This window comes from Rattus rattus, chromosome 3 (assembly GCF_011064425.1).
Source record: "Rattus rattus isolate New Zealand chromosome 3, Rrattus_CSIRO_v1, whole genome shotgun sequence".
NCBI classification, from domain to species: domain Eukaryota; kingdom Metazoa; phylum Chordata; class Mammalia; order Rodentia; family Muridae; genus Rattus; species Rattus rattus.
Genome location: NC_046156.1, coordinates 43,324,508 through 43,345,469, shown reverse-complemented (window position 1 = coordinate 43,345,469; position 20,962 = coordinate 43,324,508). Strand labels below are relative to the sequence as shown.

At 42.0% G+C, this 20,962-nt stretch overlaps 1 protein-coding gene across 3 annotated transcripts in view; it reads right to left on the bottom strand.

Moving 5' to 3' along the window:
• The window catches only part of Cdc14a (cell division cycle 14A), a 152,688-nt gene that overhangs the window by 86,146 nt on the left and 45,580 nt on the right, over positions 1–20,962 (bottom strand). For all 3 annotated transcript variants that reach the window (XM_032897431.1, XM_032897432.1, XM_032897433.1), the window contains one exon: positions 10,538–10,617. In XM_032897431.1, the coding sequence (XP_032753322.1) occupies positions 10,538–10,617 (80 nt within the window). The remainder of the gene's footprint in view (positions 1–10,537; positions 10,618–20,962) is intronic.

Here is a 20,962-nt window from a genome sequence, read left to right as displayed (position 1 = left end):
TTGTCCTCAAGATAAAATTGAAATCCTCAACAGGACCACAGCTCTGGAATGAATGGCCTCACCTACCTTCTGCTCCCTGCCTCCTGGTCTACTCACTATGCCCGGGGCACAATGGCCTTCCCTCAGCAACTCACACCTAGCTATCTGCCCCGGACCTCTGTCTTAGTTGGTACGTGCGCCTCTTTCTTACCTCTCCTTAGGGCGTCTCCAGAACCCTTATGATGTCATCATGGCTCTCAGAGATCTCTAACCCTACCTTGGTCTCCAGACTCTCACCCTTTGCAATGGACTCATGCACAATTTAAAATTCCGTCCTGGTATGTTTGTTTTGGTTCTTGGCTATTGTCTCCATTATAGTATTGGGTCTGTGACATCTATTGTTCATCTACGTCACCTTAGCACCTGGTACAAAATGGATAAGTAGATATCTGTAATTACATGCTTAAATAAAGAGCCTTGGCATTCATCAAGAAAATTATCGATAATATTTTAGGATTCCTTTTGTTAACTCAAGTAGGTTAATGACATCTTTCTCAATAACAGGAACTAATTTCAAATTCTTCCTGCCTGTTTATGGTCATTGCCTCTGTCCTTTCTACCAATGAGTGTTGACTGACAGAGCTAAAGGTGGCGATGCTCCAGGTACGTCCCTCTTCCTACGTCACATGTACTAACCAGGTGTGCTTTAGACAAACAAAAAGGATGTTTGAGGAGCTCAGTCACAGTAACAATATGTAAAACCACTTTAACTCTTGCAGTTACAGGCCCCAACCTTTGGCTTAACTCTTGTAGGAAGAATTGCCTGGGTGGATGAAGTTTAGATGATGCTCGAGCATTTGGTTTACTCCATCATTCATTTGTTCCCGCATGCATTCATTCATTCTTATTCATATCCATTGAACCAAATATTTCCTGAGGGAGATACTTGTGGTATTTTCCTACTTACCTCAGAGAGAAAGAGGAAATGCACACACACACACACACACACACACACACACACACACACACACACACACACACCTTGCTATCCAGGAAAACTACAGCCCTAAGTCTTATCTGTCATGATCATTTGACCACATCATACATTACTCTGCAAAACTAGTGAGCACACAGCCGCTCTATATTGAGGGGATAACACGCTAAACACCGAAAGCATCTAACGGACCATTTCTGCTGAAGACAAACGGTGTCTGTAGCCTTCGATAAAGAAGACTAATGTTACAGCCAGCCATGGTGTGCAGACATCCAAACACAAAGTTAGCTCAGCCTTGTGTTGAGCATCATCCAAACGTCATCCTCCCAGGCAATTCCTCCTACAAGTGACTTCTGGTTTAACAGTCACCTGGGCCCCACAGCCATTGGGCAGTTGTCAAAGCCTGGGTTGATCTTGAGAGCATCAATATAGATTCGTTAAACAGAAAAACAGATGAATGAAATCTGAAAACTATGAACAACTGAGACTGCTTTAATTTGGGGTTTTCTCTTCCTTTCTTTGGTTTGTTTTGTTTGTTTTTTTATTTTCTTTATATTTAGTTTGCAGGAAAGTAGAAAAATATATATTTAGGAAACTAGGATCACTATCTACAATTAGTTAAGTAAATGAAAGGGCCTGATTTTTCTCAGGTCCTAGACATGACTTACATAAGCTCATAGGAATTGATTGAAAATATTCAGAAATCTTGAGCACCTAGTTCACTTGAGAATAAATGCACTCATACAAGCACCCGCAAGCACTCTGTCAAGCTTGTCTGCCAGCACACCACTTCTCGTAACCTAAGAATTTAAGAAGCCACTCAGAGTGACACAACTGTAAGGGTTAATAGGGCGAGATGCTAATTCCTAAGAAAACATGTCTGCTGATAAAGTTGTGCCAAGTGAAAAACGGAGACAAGGCACGACTCTACAATGTCAGGACTCCATTCAAGAACGAATAAATTAATTAATCTGGTGATGGTGCCTTTAATTCCAGAACTCAGAAGGCAGAGTCAGGTGGATCTCTATGAGCTCAAGGCCAGCCTGGTCTAAAAGAGTAAATTCCAGGATAGCTAGGGTCACACAAAGAAACCCTGTTGGGGGGGGGGGTTTAAAAAAAAAAACCTGACACTGAACAGAGTAACAAATACTAACAAAAGACTCTCATCTACACATACTTTGAGCCCATGATTCTCTGCAAAGGCTCTAGATAATAAGTAGTTAGGAAACATTTGAAGAGCAGCATATTGGAAACTCTCAAAGGTCATCTAAGAACTTCTCTAAGCAAACTAATCTCAATCGCCACAAAGCCAGGAGCTTCCTAAAAACAAAGTGTGTCCGCTGTCTGCTCACCCAGAGAAGGGTGCAGTGCTGTACACAGTTATACTGCACGTGTTGTTGAGCAGATGAAGGGATGAATAAACGATGGACACCAGGAGTTCATACAAAAAATTATACCCTTCTAGTTGCTGGGAACCACTAATCTTTCAAATCTATATATATATAATAATACATTATTTTTCACAACAGCATAATATACCCTCTATCACTACTCTCCTATAAAAACATGAGTGACAGTCACAAAACTGAAGCAAACATATTAGTATATTTTATAACTATGTTTAAAAATAACCAAATTATTTTTAATAATGTATTTTGTTTAATTAAATATATGTTACCATTTCAGGACCTGTCCAATATAGTTACACTCTTCCTTCTTTTTAAAAATGTGTTTTTATGTGGTATGTTCATGTGTGTACACCATGCATCTCTTACATGGGTGTATACATGTGTCATGGTGTACACATGTCAGAGGACAACTTTCAGGAGTTGGTTCTCTCCTGTCATCATGTGGGTCCCTGGGGATCTGACTCAATTCATCAGGTTTAGCTGTAAGTGCCTTTGTCCAGTGAGCCACCTCCCTGGTCCACTGTTTTCAATTCAGTTTTAATCTCTCTCAATTTAGACTTGACCAGGTTCAAGTGCTCAAGAGCACATACAGAACAGGACAGCCCTACACTTGAGAACTAGAAACCATTATATCTATATTGTATGGTCCTATATTACATGATACTGTATATGATCCCTGAGAACTAGAAACTTGGCATCTATATTGTATGATCTTGTCCTATGTTCCCTGAAAACTACACACTTTTGGATCTATATGATATGATCCTATATAGTCCCTGAGAACGAGACACGTCTATCTTACATGATATTATATCTGAGAACGTTCAACCTGTGAACAAATTGGTTGCATATGTCTAGGAGTTGCAGGGAAAGACAGAGTGTATTGCTTGCATCCAAGCAGCTGAAAATAAGACCACCAAGGTGAGAACGATTTTGTGGAGAGAACACAGCTGCCCCTGAAAGAGCAAAACAGAATGACCTTGTCGGGGCAGGATCCAAAGCCGCTTACAACCTGTGCGGAAGCCAAAGGTGAAACAGGCTCCTACTTTACAGACTCAGCATCCAACTTCATACAAATCATTTAGCTTATCTAAATAAGCAGAAATAGGTGAAAAATTGGTTTCATTCATGGCTTAAAGGGTCACAGAAAATCAACAAGACAGAACCTGTATAGAACCAGCTATAACACCAGGAAGACAGACACAGAGCTCTGGTCTGCACTTCTCATCAATGTTTGACTGACACCCACTTAAACAATACAATTTTTCATGCAGATGTGCATGTGTGTGTCATATGTGTACATGTGTGTACATATGTATAAAGGCCAGATATAAATATCAAGCATCTTTCATTATTGTTCTCTAACTTATCTTTACTCCTAACTTGCCTTTATTTTTATGTGTGGGAATATTTTGCCTGCATGTAAGGGCATGCACCACATGCATACCTGGTGCCCTAAGGGGTTAGAAGAGGGCTTTCAAGTCCCCTGGAACTGGAATCCTAGATGGCTATGAGCTGCCATGAGGGTGCTGGTAACCTAAACCTGGGTCCTCTGGGAGAGCAACAAATGCTAAGGGCCGAGCCATCTCTCCATCCACCTTCCACTTATTTTTTGAGGCAGTATCTCTCTCTAAACCTAGAGCAAGCTCTGGGATCCCACCCTCCATGCCCAAACCCACAGTTCTGGGGTTGCAGACACACACATGGTTATGGGGATCACACCTCAGAGCCTCCTTCCTGAACAATAAATTCTTTACTCACTGAGCCATCTCATCGACCCACAACCTTCCCTTTAAAACAGAAATAATCCAGAGTGTCATAAAGGTTAAATGGTTGCAGTCTTCTTCCCACCTAGCTGAGGCTGGTACTAGACACAGGAGGAACACAAAGGTTAGGGACTAGCCCTACTGCTGAAAGTTTGGTTCCAGTAATGGGAAAATGGGAAGCCATAAACATAGGAACAGTGGGGGAAAGTAGTCTGAACCAACTTTCACAACACATGTTGTAATTATTTTGATGGTTTGAAAGGAAGGAGGGGGAGGGAGGGAGGAGAGAGAGAGAGAGAGAGAGAGAGAGAGAGAGAGAGAGAGAGAGAGAGAGAGAGAGAGATCACCTCCTTTGAATTTAAGGAATCATGAAGACCCTAAAGATTGTTTCTAGTCCCAGATTCTGTAAATTGTGTTTAAAAAGAAAAACCTGTTACATTCTATTTTTCATAGCTCTCCAAGCTCCATAAAATATAGCATAGCTGTTCAGAACAGACTGAAGCCAGAAGTTGTCAGAGATCACTGGATTCCTCTCCAACACTAAGCACCAAAATCAAGGATTTATGAAACATCCACACAGCCCTTGCACTGACCCTGAACACTACCAAAAAGCAGCGAGACAGTGGAGAATGAGAAGGACATTTTAGCCAAGTGTAGTGCACATGCCTTTAATCTCAGCACCCTAGAGGCACAGGCAAGAGGATCAATCTCTGTAAATTTGGGGCCAGCAACTTCCAGGATTGCCAGGACTAAATTGTCTCAAAAACAGACATCAGATAGACAGACAGACAGACAAGAAGAACATCATGAAACAGTATGAAACTCATTTTTGTTCCCAGATTTTAAAAACTCAAGAGGAAAAACGTGTGTGTGTGTGTGTGTGTGTGTGTGTGTGTGTGTGTGTGTCACCCTCTGAAGTACAGAGTTAAATTACAAAACAAACTTTAACAAAAATCATAATGCCATATTTGAGCTAGCACATACCTGGTATGTTTTAATCATTATGCCTGACATATGTTTGCTTTGCTTCAGAAGAAGGTAACCTTGTGCCAAGTTCTAAGTGGTTGACCCTTCTGAGCCATTGTTAAAAGAACTGCAGGTTCTGACATGCCCGAAGATCTCAACTAATTGCTTTTGAGATTTCCCATTAAGGCTCAGCCTCTTAGCTCAGCAACCAAGTCATCACTAAGGGTCATCCTCCAAACACAGCAAACACCTCCCTTAACACAAACACTAGGAGTCTATTTGCAAAGTCAGTGTTGCTAAAGGACTGTCGGTGGGAGGTTTGTGTGTCCTGGTGAGGGAGACTGACCTCAGGCTGTTCAGAGAGAAAGCTTGGTTCTTCTTGTTCACATTATATTTAAAAAAAAAATGTCAGTGAGCCAACTTATTTCTCAGACTCTCGGGAAACAGCACAGAAACAGTTACAGAAACCATAGCAAAGTATTCCGATCCCGAGGTGTGGGTCAGGAAACCTGCCTTAGAGTGTTCTGGAAGAGTAGTTCTGCTGCCTGTTCATCAGGACTGACTCTGCACTCCAGACAATTGCAGGTTAAACAGGTTGCTTCGTTTGTGTCGACATGGATCAAATCTTCTAAATAGGAATATGCTTTACTAATCCCCACGAGAGTGGTTCTAAACCTGGGTCATTTCACTCAGGCAGCATTTCACATTGTCACCTGAGAGAAAAGCTCTCTAAGCGGCCACGAGTTCACATGTTAGGGTCACATGGAGTATTTAATACCCAGATTTCAGCCAGCGTCAACTGCATCAGAACTTCTGGTAGTGGAACCTGAGTGGCTGTGGCTTCTTAAAAACTTCTGAAGTGCACAGACAAGTTGGAGAAACATGGAGAAACTTTGGGAAACACTGACCTATAGCTAAAGATTCGAGCCTCTTCTGCAAGCTGGGGGCAAGAGGCAGGGCAGACGGAGCGTGGCATACAAGACGCATTTCTGGACCTAGCCAGGAAAGAACTCACAAAGACAAAAGAACACAGCAACCACGAGAACCAGGCTGTTCAACTTCTACCCCCACCCCCCTCCTCATCTAGTCAACCTTTCCATGTCACGCTTCCTGGATATGACTTTAAAACTATAGTCCTGAGAGATTTTACCCCACCCTTAATTTTTTATACCATAGGGGGAAAAATAGACTTTGGCACATTTAGGAATCATCACCAACAAACACAAAACAACAAAACTTATCAAGCTGCTTTTTAAGACGGCTCAGTCAGCAACGTGCTTGCCTTACAGTTATGGAGAGTTTGAGCATCAGAACCGACAGAACAAAAAATGTCAGGCACAGTGCTATATACTTGTTTGGGATTGGGGTTTGTGGGGGAGGTTGATTTCTGTTGTGGTGGTGGTGGTGGTAGTGGTAGTGGTGGTAGTGGTAGTGGTGGTGGGATGATTTGCATGAGATCTTAAGGATTTATTTTCGATTTATGATCTTCCTTTTGTTATTGAAAAGAGAAATTTTACGCTATTTATTATGACTATTGTTTCTCCTCCCACAAGATACTCTTGTAATCACAGTAGAGAGACAGAGCCATGTGGATTCCTGGGACTCAGCAGCTAGCATGTTTATTCTGCTTGATGAGTTTGAGGTCAATGAGAGACCCTGCCTCAAAGAAATGGTGGACAGAAATGATGGATCCGATGAACAGCACCTCCACTTGTGAGCACTCACACACTTATGAACACACACACACACATGCGAGTGTGCAAATCGCAAAGGAAAGTATGCGATATAGTCAATACTTCATGTTTTGTGAAACCTGAAGCTTTCACGATTGCTATTTCATCTAAAAGTGCAGATATGAAAAACACTAACATCGCCTAACCACAAAACTGATTCACTAGGGGCAGGGGTCTTGTGGGACTTTAGACAAGAAGCAAATAATCTGACTTTTATAAAATGTTTGACCAACACCGTAGACTCAGCTTGGGGCGTTCTGAAAAGGAGAGACTGCAACAACACTCATCTGGGCTTGCCAAGCCAAACTCGGCTGGCTCTACCCCCAGAACTGTAATTCCCTTGTTTCCACAAAGGCCAGCTGCCAAGCCGGCCCTGAGGATAGTCGGACCCAAACAACTGAAATATCTTTTCCCTCTAGTTTTCAGCCACCACCACTCTTGATAAACACATTGGCCACTCTTAGTTCAAGTGAAAGAACAATTTTCGAGACAAATACCTTAATATTCTGGAGAGCACCCTAAGACTGACTCCCAAACAGAAAAGCAACATTTCTGAAGAGCTGGGGCACATCAGAGATGAGCAGCGGTCACAGAAGTCGAATACACTCGAGTCCATCAAGAATGAGGTAGTAATGATACACAAGTCTTCCTCCTTATTGTGTCTCATTTTCAGTGACTCTGTGTGGGTCTGCACCCTGTGTGTTCTCCTGCCTGAGTGTGTTTGTATGTTATCCCTAGAAGTGCACATAAGGGTGCGTGCAGAGTCCGTTCCCACAAGCTGTCCATCTTGATTAGCTGAAAGAGCCTCTCTCACTGGGCTAGGGTTGACCGATTAGGCTAAGCTGGCTAGGATGTACCTCCCCAGTGGTAGGATTACAAGTGCACGCCACCACAGTTGGCTTTTGCATGTGAGTTTTGGGGACCAAACTCCATTTCTTGTGCATATACTGCAAGCACTTTGACAATTGAGCTATCTGTTCTAGCCCTTTAGGGAAGTGTCAACCAAGGCTCATAGAATGCTATAATTATAAAGTTTAACTATAACTTCAAGTAGAAAAAGAAACAGATCATTTTATTTTAATTAATGTTCTGGTACTAAATACTATAGTGTCACATGATTTAGTACTCTGCCAAACATAGCATTTTTGAAAACCTGTGTCATATGAACTTAAAAGTACCCAAAAATCAACTGCTTCCTGTGTTCGTGGGCCCCAGTTTTCACCCTAAAATGAAACATTTCACCCTGACAGCCCTGATCCTATAGGGCTGTCTTAGATCTCACTTCTACTCCTCAATTCCAAAGTCAAATTTCTGTTTTCAGACCTCCCACATGAACTCTGATAAGCACTGGCACTCCTCCCTATCCCCATTCACTTATAGAAACTATACTGAGCTGCTCTATAGTTGGTCACAAATCCTGTCTTCAGATTCCTAAGACCCCTATGGTTATTGGAATGGGAAAAGCCATACATTAATACATAGTCTTTCTCTAGGGACACAAATAGGAAAAAACATGAATTTCCACTCTCAAGAGAAAAGTCATCCATGCAAACAAATCATTACCAGAAGTTTGCTTTCATGGTATGTATAGCACTGTGAGGCATAAAATATATTAAAGAATCGAAGGCAAAAGGCCTGCCAAGCTGATACAGAAAAAAGAAAAAGGAAAAAAAATGGGGCTTCACAGAGTTGTCTGCTCTAGTAATTGTTGGCTAAATGAATAAATTTTGAGGAAGGCTGTTACTTAAATTAACAGTAACCATAAAACCCTTTTATCAGGAATAGTGAAATATACAGTTGATATGATTATGATGGTTTCAACGAGAAATGTCCCCCATAGTCTTAGGCATTTGAAATACTTAGCCCCTAGGTGGCGCTCTTTGGACAGCTTGAAGTGGTGTGGTTAGCTGAAGGAAGTTCGTCACTGGAGGGTGGGCGTTGATGGTTAAAAGCCACCTGCCATGCCTGTTTGGCAGTGTCTGCCAGAGCTTGAGGATTAGGATATGAGCCCTCTGACATTCTAGCTGCACTGCCTGTTGCCTCTGCCTCCGTCTGCCACCATGAACTGCTATCCTTCTGGGACTGTCAGGCCAAATAAGCCCTTCCTTACTAAGTCATCTTCATGGAGATGTTTTATCATAGCAGTAGAAAATAACTAATACGTTTGGGGACTCAGACATTTCAAAGAAGCGCGCAGACAAACATGGCTGCCCGCCTTAATAAAGCAATCAAAATAGGCTGTTGTAGAAAACTGTAAGCAATAAAAAATTAAATGGGTAACTGGGAAGGGAAGGGAGATGAGAAGAAATACTGTTCTAGCAGAGGGCCCAAGTTTAATTCCAAACATCCAGGTCAAATGGCTCACAACCATCTATAACTCCAGCTCCCAGGGAATCCAATGCGCCTGGCCTACACTGGCACTCACATGCACCTGCCCACATGCAGACACATAATTTTTAAAAAGAAATATTTAAATGGACAGCTGCTAACATAGCAATGACCAGGGGAAAATGTCTAGATAATGAAGACAAACGTATAGCATAAAACGAAAGGAGTAACAAGCCTTGTGAATGCTATAACCCAGTTTGTAATGAAGCCAGGGCCATAATGGGTACCCAGAATTAGTGCTGGAAGGTCTGTGATAACCCTCCATGGCCTCAGGCATTCTGTAATTATGGGTGCTGGGTGGCTTCTTTAGCTCAACTCCAGTACAGCATCCCTCTCACCATCATTCGCCATTTCCTGTGCTTTTTCTGTGTAACGAGGCGAGTCTCAGAGATACAGTTTACTGTCAACATAGCTTTCTGAGTTATGAGAAAAGCACAACCCCGATTCCAGTCAAGGCCAGAATTCTAGTAAGACACAAGGGCTTAAACCAGGGAACAAACACCCCTGCATTTCTAAATATTCCTTCTCGTATAATGAGTACCTTTCAACAGATGACTGTAATTTATTGACTGTAATGATGTCTAGCAACAAGGCAATAAAGTTCTCTAGAGTATTTTTAAGTTTCTTAAAATGAACCTGAAACAATGTGAACAGAAAAGCCACAACGGAAAGGGTAGAAAATGACCTACAGGTCTAACAATAAGAGAGCGGGTAAATGGACTCTCACACATTACCCAGCAATGGGGCAGACTGATGAAGCTTCCCATTCCCAACTCACATGCACACAAGATTCTTTCCCAATGCTGAAATGAGAGAGAATGTTCCTGAAGATGGATGTAATGGACAGAGGATCTTAGGACCAACACAAATCACAGCTGTGGTCCTGGGCAGTAGTGCTGGGTCTATCTGTAACACTATCAGGCAGTCAGAGCTCACCCAGTGCTCATGGAGTGAAAGAATGGCTGGGTAAACCCATGATAAAATTACTGGAATCTAATTAGCTCATAAATCAGACACTCTGATCTTTTAATACATTGCCAAAGTACAGAAAAGATTTAAGGGTAGAGGGAAATGCCTAGAAAGAAAAGACCATTTTTTTTCTTCCTAGTCCACAAAAAAAATTAATAATAATAATAATAATAATAAATAATAACTATCTTCAGAACTTAGAGGAGGGAAAGGATTCTCAATTCATATTGGATAGCATCATAGTCTCAGTGTCAGACAGTTAACAAGACTCCTTACCCCAACTCTAAGGAGCAGTCAAGCCAAGTATAGCCCAAGACCCAGTAGCAGCTGTACCTGAATGGAAGATAAGGAGGGTTTGAGCCAGACAGGAGAGCTCTGTAGGCTTCTTCTGGTGTCTTCTTTAAGTAGATGACCTGTGGCAGACAAAGAATGAAAACATTTAGAAAACCATACAAAACTGACCTACTCAATAAACCTGCATGTGTCTTCAGCTTGGAGTCTCAGCCATGGGAGACCGCTGCTGTTTCGTGTGCTTCAGATGTTTATTTTAATCGTTTCGCCCTTTGGTTTGGGTGTGTTTTTGAGGCTGGGTTTTTATCTGTAGCTCTGTGGCCTGGAACTCACTATACAGAGCAAGCCAGGGTCCAACTCACTATGGCCCTCCTGGTTCTACATCCTGAGGGCTAAGATTACAGGTGTACACTCCACACCTGGCCTGCTGCTCTTTAGACAGCAACCAAGCTGTCAACATCTGGTTCACCTTGAAGCTGAGCCATCATCTTAGGCTTCCAGATAAATGGGTGTTTACAGATGGAGGCAGGACTCCACTGAACAACGAGGGGTGACAATTGTACCTCTGTCATTTGTCTTTGCACCAAAGACCAACAGAAGCTTCCTTGCCCTTCATTGAAAAATGGCCAAGAATTAACTCAGGGCCTGGTAACACACTCAGAGCTCAGGGTGAGCCTTCTTCCCATGGACTTCAATTGGCATCTCTGTTCTGAGAGGAGCTGGTGTGGCTCACTAAAGGCTAGATGAAATCATAATGAAGCTTATAAAAGTGAATGCTAGTAAAAAACACTGTAAAACACAGTAGTCCCGGCTCTTGATGTCAGAGACATATCGATAAACTACTAATATACAAACCAATAAAAAGGAATGTTAAAGCCATCAATAATTTCCATAGGAATACATTGTCTAGATAGCACAAATGTATTCTGTAGTCAGTACTGGGTACCACCCTTAACAGAATTTATGTCATTGTAGCACAATGACAATAATTGATAGTTGGGGGCAGGTCTCCTAGTGACTTTGGGATAGGAAGAGGCATGGGAAGAACAAGGTGTTGGGTGGGACAGAGCTTGTGTTCAGTGTGGATGGGCAGCAGGGAGCAGGGTGTGAGGCAAAGTGAGAGGTCAGAACAAAACAAGGGCTGTGTGCTAAAAGATGTGAAATTCCTCAAAACCTCTCTAGTTAGAATTAGTGGCATTATTTTCCCCACATGTCTCAACATCAAGATCCTATACACTCCATTACAGGACAGGCAAACAGTCCCTGATTTCCTAAGTAGGGTTTTCCTTCTTCCCCTCAAAGCACCTAAGTCATTCCATCGGAAATATATAGCATGTATTCACTTGCTAACAATTTCAAAACTAGTAGCCCACAAGAGTTAATAGACCAAAAAGGTAGCTGGGGAGATAGCTCAGTCGTTAAAGTGCTTGCTTCCCAAGAATGAGGACCCAAGTTCAAACCCTGGAACCCATCGTAAATAGACAGACAGACGGACAGACAGATGCATGCATGGATGGATGGATGGATGGATGGATGGATGGATGGATAGCAGATCTCATGTTTGTAATCCCAGTACTGAGGAGGCAGAGATATGCAGAACAGCACCTGAAGTATGACACTTGAGGTATGCATGTATACATACATACATACACACACATGCATGTGCATCCCACACACAAGTACACTTAGCCTCAGGAGCAAATTCCCATGTCCCAGTGACAAATAGAGAAAAGGTCTGACAAAGCACACACCGACCACCCAAAGTAGTCGAGTCTGACGTACATGCAGCACGGAAGATGAGTAGTCTTCAAAGGAACTGCCACAGACCGGAGGCACTGATGCTACATGTGAAGTGAGCTACACGTGAAGTGACTCTGGTTGCAGCTCAACTCGTTTTAAAAATCATTTTAAAAATCGATTTAAGCCAATCCTAGCTTTAAGGACTCTTTTCAGTCACCAGTGCTACAAAGTAACTTTACTGTCCCCCCATGGGTGGGCTCTGTAACAGAGCTGGGGAAAGGCACTGTTTTCTCAAGCTCAAGGCTTTGGAAATTGTATATGGCTGCTATGGGGAAAGAAGCTGAAAGAAGCTGGGAGAAAGCTTCTTGTGTTTAGATTAGATAATTAAGGCTTTTACAACCTCCTTTGAAAAGTAAAAATACATTTCCCCCACAAGGAGCAATTACACTAATTCCCTTTAATCTTGAGTCAGGGTGCTGCAGGAGGCAGTCACCCCGGCCCACATAAATAACCTCTTCAGGCTGGTTACTCCACGGGGCTCCCCTCCCATCCCACCTGCACGACTGAGCACACACGCGTGTTCCCACACGGTAAGATGAGATCCGTTGTTTTTATTTTTATCCCAGTACTAAATTATTAATGGGTGCTGAGTGAAACCCAACAGAGCCCGTCTAAGTTCCAGGAAGATTCTCGGAACATGTTACAGGTTGACCTTTTACGGTCTGGACCCGAGTGCTGGGAAGATACTCTTCTCGGACAAGAATTCACTGTTGAATGACATACTCATGCGTCCCTCATTTCAATATAAAGGAAATATGAATGCTGTATGTATTCCCTATGCCAGATCTCAGATGAAGAGGGGTGAGGGGAAGGGGTGGGAGACGGAAAGACAGAGAGAGGCCTGATTGAAGCCAGGAAGGAAACTAACATTTATGAGCTTTGCGGCCAATGCACCCAAAGCCCAAAAACGTACAGATTGTTCCAGACTGCTGCTGTTCCTCTGTGGCCAACTTAGCATTTGAACACAGACCCTCCCTCCAAACAGTCTGAGGGAAAGGACTTCCTTTTGCCCACTTCCTGCAACAGTCATGCGTGGTTTTTCTAAATTACAAGATTTCAAACTGTTAAGAGCAGAGGTTTGTGAGGAACCAAGCGATGCAGAACTGGAGAAAAGGAAACATCCTACTCTATTCTGATTTTTCACAGGTGTGGACAAAATGATTCTAAATAGGAAGTAACTAAATCAGTTATGAAATGTTTAATAGGTATTTCCCCCCAAAAAAGTCCATATTGAGTCCCAAATATCTTCTGAAACTAATTTCAAAGCACCTACCAGATATTCTGACTTATCTTTTTGGCTTCTTAAAGGGAGTGTGTGTGTGTGTGTGTGTGTGTGTGTGTGTGTGTGTGTGTGTGTGTGTGTGTACGTATGTGTGTATGCATGTGTGTGTACGTATGTGTGTATGCATGTGTATATATGCGTGTGTATATGCATATGTATGCATGCATGTGTATGTGTGTATGTGTGTGTGTGCATGCGAATGTACTTTCTATCCCCTGCCCTAGCTATTAGCATACATAATCCAATGGGAAGAATTTTCCCAACTTTGATTGACACTTGACAAGATTCATTGATAAAGAGAGTGTTCATTCCATTCCAATTTAGTGCGTGGCATTTGCATTGCTTATTCTATGTTTGCCAGGAAGTCCTGCAGACCTGCTCAATAAAAAATAAATAAAAAATAAAAAGGCCAATACACACATACTTATTTTTAACTAAACATGAACCTACTAATCAAAGTGATTTTTTTCTATTTAATTAACTTCAGTGCCAGAAATCAAACACTTTTTCATCTGTTACATGAATCCTGAGAGGCAGAATTGTTAACACAGACTATTCAAGAGATAAAGGGGTTTTATTTTAAAACATAAGAAAAAATTATAGTACTACGAAATAAAATAATCTGTTTACCAATAAGCCACTGGTGCCTACACTTTAATTATCGTGGACTAACTCTTACACATCACCACACACTACCAAACCTCTTTATATAGACGTTCCGTCATCATAAACCAATGTGATTTAAAGTATTTTATAGCATTACAAATGGAATATCTGTCACTGAATCAACGCAGAAAGGAATATTCCAATATAGGGCATAACTTTAAAGCATCTGTGTGTATATCACACACTGAGGACATGTCAAATTAGGAATCCCTCCTAACTCTCCAGAATGCCAGACCACTCCAAGACACTACTTGAAAACACTCTCAGAATTTACTTGCAAGACTTTTCAATTATCTTTTAAGTGAAAGCCTGGTGTCACCAGGCCCATAAAGCCTGTAAGAAATAATATGCATGGTTTTCTGAAGCAACTTGAGATTTGCAACTTACTCTCCCTTATATACGATCTGCAATTCTCAGAACAGTAACTGCCTTCACATAGACGTCTAAGCCAGACTGTAAACTTGGTAATGATCTTTCCATCGAGACACCGCCTCGAGACGTATTCTGTTTCTAGCTTTCTTTTGGGGGTGTTACTATTTTCTTTTATAGGAAAAGAGTTTACTGCTGAAAGAAACATACTTACTTACACCCTAAAAATACCTTTAAAGGAAATCTAAGGAGCGGATAAAATGGCTGGGAGTAAAGGAACTGTTGCTAGGCCCACCCGTCTAGTCTGATGGTTTCAGAGACAATCTCTTGGGGGCGGGGGTGGGGGGGGCGTGTCATTCCCAGAGGACCTTGGTTCTCAACTATTTTCAGGTTGAAATGTTAGTTTCCTGGACATCTCGTTGGGAAGAAATTTAATTGACTCAGAACTGACCAGAATGTCCATTTCAAGCCACCGTGGCAGTGTGACAGGGGCAGAACCTACCTAGGGAAGGTTGTTCTCTGCACTTCCCGCTTCTTAACAAGTAACACATCAAGCGAAAGAACAGAAAATCCGCTGCCAACATTGAAGGATACTCTCTGAGAAATCGTATGAAGTCTCAAGGGTATTTTTACTATCTAAATCATGAACACGAATTGACAGGAGCGGATTTCTTTACTTATTTTTTTTTAAATCACATCATGTGTGCGCATGCGCACGTGTGAAGGTCAGAGGATAACTTGCCAAGTGCTGGCTCTCTTTCCACCATGGGGGTCCCAGAGATCTAGCTCAGGTCACTAGTCTTACATTTTGTTTTTTGGGTTTTTTTTCTGTTTTGTTTTGTTTTGTTTTGTTTTGTTTTGTTTTGTTTTAAACAGGGTCTCTTATAACCCAAGGCTGGCCTCAAACTTTTAACATCTGAATCATCTTTCTGGCCCCGCTGCTTCAAATCCTTACTGTAGTTTGTTTCCTTGGTTATCTGACTTTGTCTGTCTCCCTCGCTAAGTTGTGAGTGCTAATGAAGGTAATTTTCACGTCTTCAGAACTGCAAGGCTCAGCACAACGCACATAGAAAGTGCTCTAAAAATGGCTGGTAAAGAAATTTTTGTAAAGAAATACGGCATTCACAAATACCGATCCCCATACTAGAGAGTGTGATAAAGCCTAGTGGTCAGGAGCCAACATGGGTTCAGACGTAGGCTCTTTTACCTTCGAATGTCATCACATTAATTCTCTATACTTCTGCTTCCAGAAGTATGAAGAGGGGACATTACTGGACGTGAACTTCCCTCAGACCGAAGGTCACAGTGTCACTGAGACATTGCGAGGTTGTTAGAGAGAAGTTAAACGGTGTGATATACAGGTACCATACTTCTAACTGTACCTGACATAGAACTCTACCACAGCAAGATAATACAGAAGAGAGATCCAATTAGTCCCACAGTATTCTCTGCTCTTATGGTTTGAGTATCAAATGTCTCTCCCGGACTCCTATGAGAACTATGGAAGATGGAGCCTCATTAAAGGAAGTCAGTCATTACGGTTTGACAGTCCATGTTTTACCTAGTCCCCCAATTCCTTCCTCATTCTCCGCTTCCTGTCCACCATGAGATGCTTTTCCTCTAACCTTCCCACACTTTGATTCTCCATCCCACCTTGAATCAACAGGACTGGGATGTATGTATTAAAATATCCAAAATCATGAGAGAGCATCAATCCCCCTCTCTTAGGTTGCTCCTGCCCAATATTCTGTCCCAGTGGCAAGAAAACTAACACAACCACGTGTATTCATATGAATAGTTCTAGATCTGGATAGTTCGTAGAGCTAAGCCCAAAAGGCTGCCTAGGCATATGAACACAGAGACATGAGGTAGTTAATGCCAATTGAGAGGGCTAAAATCAGGATACTGAGACCATCTTCCAGCGAAACCCTCTTGTTTTAACGCAGACCCTCAGTCTCCAAGCCTCACAGTGCCTTAGCGTGAACATTAAAATAAATGCCACCAGCAACTGCTTTACCAAATCCTCTCTCAAAGCATCTGAGGATTGCTGATGTGGCTGGCCCTTGTGTCTCTTGGACCACATACACGAAAAGGAGAGAGAGTCATTACTATTCCAACTCATGGGTTTTTTTTATTTGAACTTTCATGAACTTTTATGAACAAAAGAACAAGATGGTCAGGACTGGGGAGAAAGGCGCTTCCAATTACCTGTAAAGATTATAGATACCGACAGAAAACACGTCTACAAAACAAAACAAGACAGTATACAGCAAGAAACTCTGCAAAGAGCCAAGGACGTCATGAAAACTTTTAAAGCTTTGTCCTTGGTACCTATGACTTGGTTCTCAGACTTCTAAAATGTCAAGGTCCCAAATTTATAAACTGCTGTTTCCTGACGACAAATTTAAATTTTAACTGTCATAAACAAGCACAAACAGAAATGTTTAAATTTTTATGTTTTGCAACACTCTCTTCTTATTCATATCCTGCCATTCTACCCAGTGACAAGAAAAACAATAACTTCATTCAACTTCATAATTAAAAAAAATAGGAAAAAAACCACTCATTTGTGAGATGCACAAACAATTTCACTTTTGTTCTAACTTACAGAAGCAGAAATACTCAGAGTGGAACAATCGCTGACATTAAGTAGGCAAGCCTGGCGTTACAAAGCAGAAATGCGACTGTGTTCTCCACGGCCTGGGTCTTGGTCTATTTTAAACCTACCATGCTCAGTATCCTAATAAAAACACAATCATAAGACTGCATCTTGTCTCCTGCACACTCTGGTTGAAGCCAGTGTATAGAAAAGCCTTCGAGTCCACTAGAAACCACAGACCCAGAGTTCAGCAATGAAGAACACAGTACTTCTGCCCACCAAAGATGGTGACACAGTGCATTGTAGGAGGAAGCAGAATTGGGCCCCACATCTCCACCTCCATCACTTATTTCTATCCTAAAAATCCTTCATCCCGCATCTTGCAGAGAACAAGGTCTAGAAATGACTGTGACTTTGTTTGTCTGTGGTTCTGTTTACTCTGCAATGCCCTCGTGACATCTCTACATTTTCATCTGGAATCTGTGTTAAGTAGACAGATGACAAGCAGCAGACATGGGTGTGTTTATCTCAAAATTCATTTGGATGAGAAGCGCTCCTTCCACCTCTCCCATGGACACAATCGGACCGGAGCCGGTGGGAACCTTTGATGGGTAGTTTGGGAGAATTGCAGACATTAGCCACATGTGTCTCCCCATTAAATTTGATGGGAAGCAGAATTTTCATAATCAGCCTGAATAGATGTCTTTCCAGAGCTGATGGTATGGCTGGGACAGTTGCAAATCTCTTGCTAGCACTTTTTCAATGACACTGTGGACTGCACATGCCTGATTCAAGCCCAGGTGCCAACACACACATCGCTGACAGTTAAATCATAAGGACACAGGCCAAGCTTTTGCCAAGCAAACCACAGAAAACCACACTAATGTCTCATACCTCAATGCTAAAAAAAAAAGTACATGGGAAAGGAAGAAAATATGTGGCCCCTGGAATACCTAAGTCTTTCATATTACAGGTTACATGCTACATATAGTACCCAGTTAAACATAACCTGTGTTAACCTATCATTCACTGTTAGAAGGCAACCTCTAAGTAAAACTCAAAACCAGACTCAAAAGACAATGACTCCAAACGTGTTTATGATCAAGATATTAATGGCAGATATAAGTCACAATTGAACATATGTTTTTCAAACATATGTCATTTTGTATATAGCTCTTTCCCCTGAAAATGAACTACACTTCAAAGATTACCTATAAAAGGTGAATATCTCAAACCCTGGAAATACTTTTCCCAAGATCAAAGTTCAAAGTTGGAGCTAGTGATGACAACCTGAGTTCAATCCCCAGAAACCACGTAAAAGTGAAGCAAGAAACAGACTCCACAAAGTTCCCCTCTGACCTCCGCATTCACTAAAACACACGTTCACCTGCACTTGCTTGCACGAAAAAATAATAATAAATAAAAGTGAAGTTTTAAAAAAAAGGAAGCCATGAAGGAATTAATGAATACGTTCTCAGTGGCTCTAAATTAAATCTGAACTACTTCAAATGTTTTAATAGTATTTTATTAAATTTATATCAATTTTACTTTAAAATGCATTGCATTCTCCTTAATATTTGGCATTTTCCTTAGGGCTGATTTAAAACCTGGGCCAATGAGGAGTGGGGCAAAGACATGAGGAGAGATTTTCTTGCAGTATCAGATGGGAGCTATTGGAAAGAAAACAGGTTCTGAACACACACAGGACGAGGACTGCTAAGCAGAGACAGAACCCTGTCAAGGTTGGATGTTTTTCATCAAACAGTGGCGTTCGATCTGCCATTCGTGGAGAAGGAAAGCCAGGCTCTCAAGGTCCATCCAGTAACCAGATCACATACCCAAGGAACATTAAACAACAGTGTTCTAAGTTAAATTTTTAGCTGAATATAGTGGACCTTGCCTGTAATACCAGCACTCAGAGGTTAAGACAGGGGACATCTCGAGTTTGAAGCCAACCTGGGTGACGTCACAAGACCTTACCTCAAAAATAATAAATACTTTCAAAACATTTTCAAGTATATGTATCCTGTTCTCTGGGTTTTGAGTAGTTTTCAGGGGAGATGTTAATGCAAACGTTTAAGGCAGAGCCACTCTGCATACAAGTAAACCTTGCAGTCTCAAATCTCCTGGTAACTTGTAAGCCCCTGCTCTTTGAACTCAAGAATAGAAATCTAGCAGTGAGCACAAACAAGGAACTGGGTGTTCTCTCCCAGTGTTTATAAAAGAGTCGTTGCTTGGAGAAAGCAGGAGAAACAAGAGCTTGTCCCACTTGTTGGGTGTTTGCAGAACAGATCCTGTGGTCGTTGGTCTGTACATTAGCCTGAACTTTGCAAACGCATGCCACATGACAGGATTGTCCTTCAAGAAGAGAGAAGAACTGATCCCTCCTAAGCACGCAAAGATCTTGGTTTTAAGTAACCAGGTCCTTACATACCATAGCTTACTAATTTCCACAAAGGAGAACACAGACAAATAAAGACAACCACAGACCTGACTTACCACACACTTACTTTATAGAAAATACATCTTCCTTCCTCATAGATACTAGGAATTCCCACCCCCATCGCCACACACCCTGCCTCACTCCCAACCCCATTCTGATTCACGTAAGTGAATAAACCTCACTTCTTCTAAAAATCCAGCACACACATCCTCACCCCATGGTCAGCTGTTTCTCCCTCACGTTGCTATAGCATCAAAATTTGAAGCTCAGGTTTACCAGTGAAAGGGAAATAAGGAAGGGACAGGCACAGGAAAAGGAGTGGGGCAGAGAATTCCCCATAATTTCAACACAGACAATTCTCTCTCGTCTTAGTTCAACAAAGAGTTACTGATACAGGAACCCGTGGATAGTGCCAAGATCAAGGCCAACATCATGCTTCTGACCTCACAGAGCATCCATGCATATCCTGGTTTTTTCAATCCAGTTTTCAGTACACTATCAAGGAACAACAAAAACCTTGACGCTGTTTCAGGAGATAGCCATTCAGACCTGCCTAAGATTCGAACTCACTAAATATGAGGACTATGGTTATTTATGGGTACTTCTGACACACAGCAATGGCTGAGGACCACTGTTGCAAGCGTTTGAACATTCAAGACCATGGCTGTTGGGGTTGGTTGGGATTGGGGATTTAGCTCAGAGGTAGAGCGCTTGGGTTCGGTCCTCAGCTCGGGGTGGGGTTGGGGGGGGGACCATGGCTGTTCCTCAGAGCCACAAATAAGCACACAACTATCAGCTTTAGTGGAAAAATCAAGAAATTTCAAGACAGTGTCAACAGGATTTGCTAAGGTCCTTTTCAGCTCAAGTACCACACCTGTCTGCTTGTTCATGTGGCGACTTGTAGACACTGGGTTGTATTTTCAGAACACAAAAGGGAGAACAGAAAAGACAGGCAGGTGAACAATTCAACTGTCATGATGGAACAGACTACATCTCAGTCGTGAAGGTAAGTCATCGAAGGAGCAGGTGAGTTTAAAAGGCTGTTGGGCCATTTTTAACTCCCTAACATCATCTTGTGTCATGGAGAATGAAATCCAGACTCATTCTTATGCACCAGCTGGACAGAGACCCCAGAGCTCATTCCCTGTGCTGTTCTCCACGCCTTGATGTAGCGACCTGAGCTCTGCCTTAGCGCCTCTCCCTTCCCACTCATTCCCACCCAGCCCTTGGGATATGCTCTACCCAAAACACTCTTCCTGAGTAGTATCTTAACTGTCAGCTGCTGGAAGAGGACTTTCCTGATTCCAA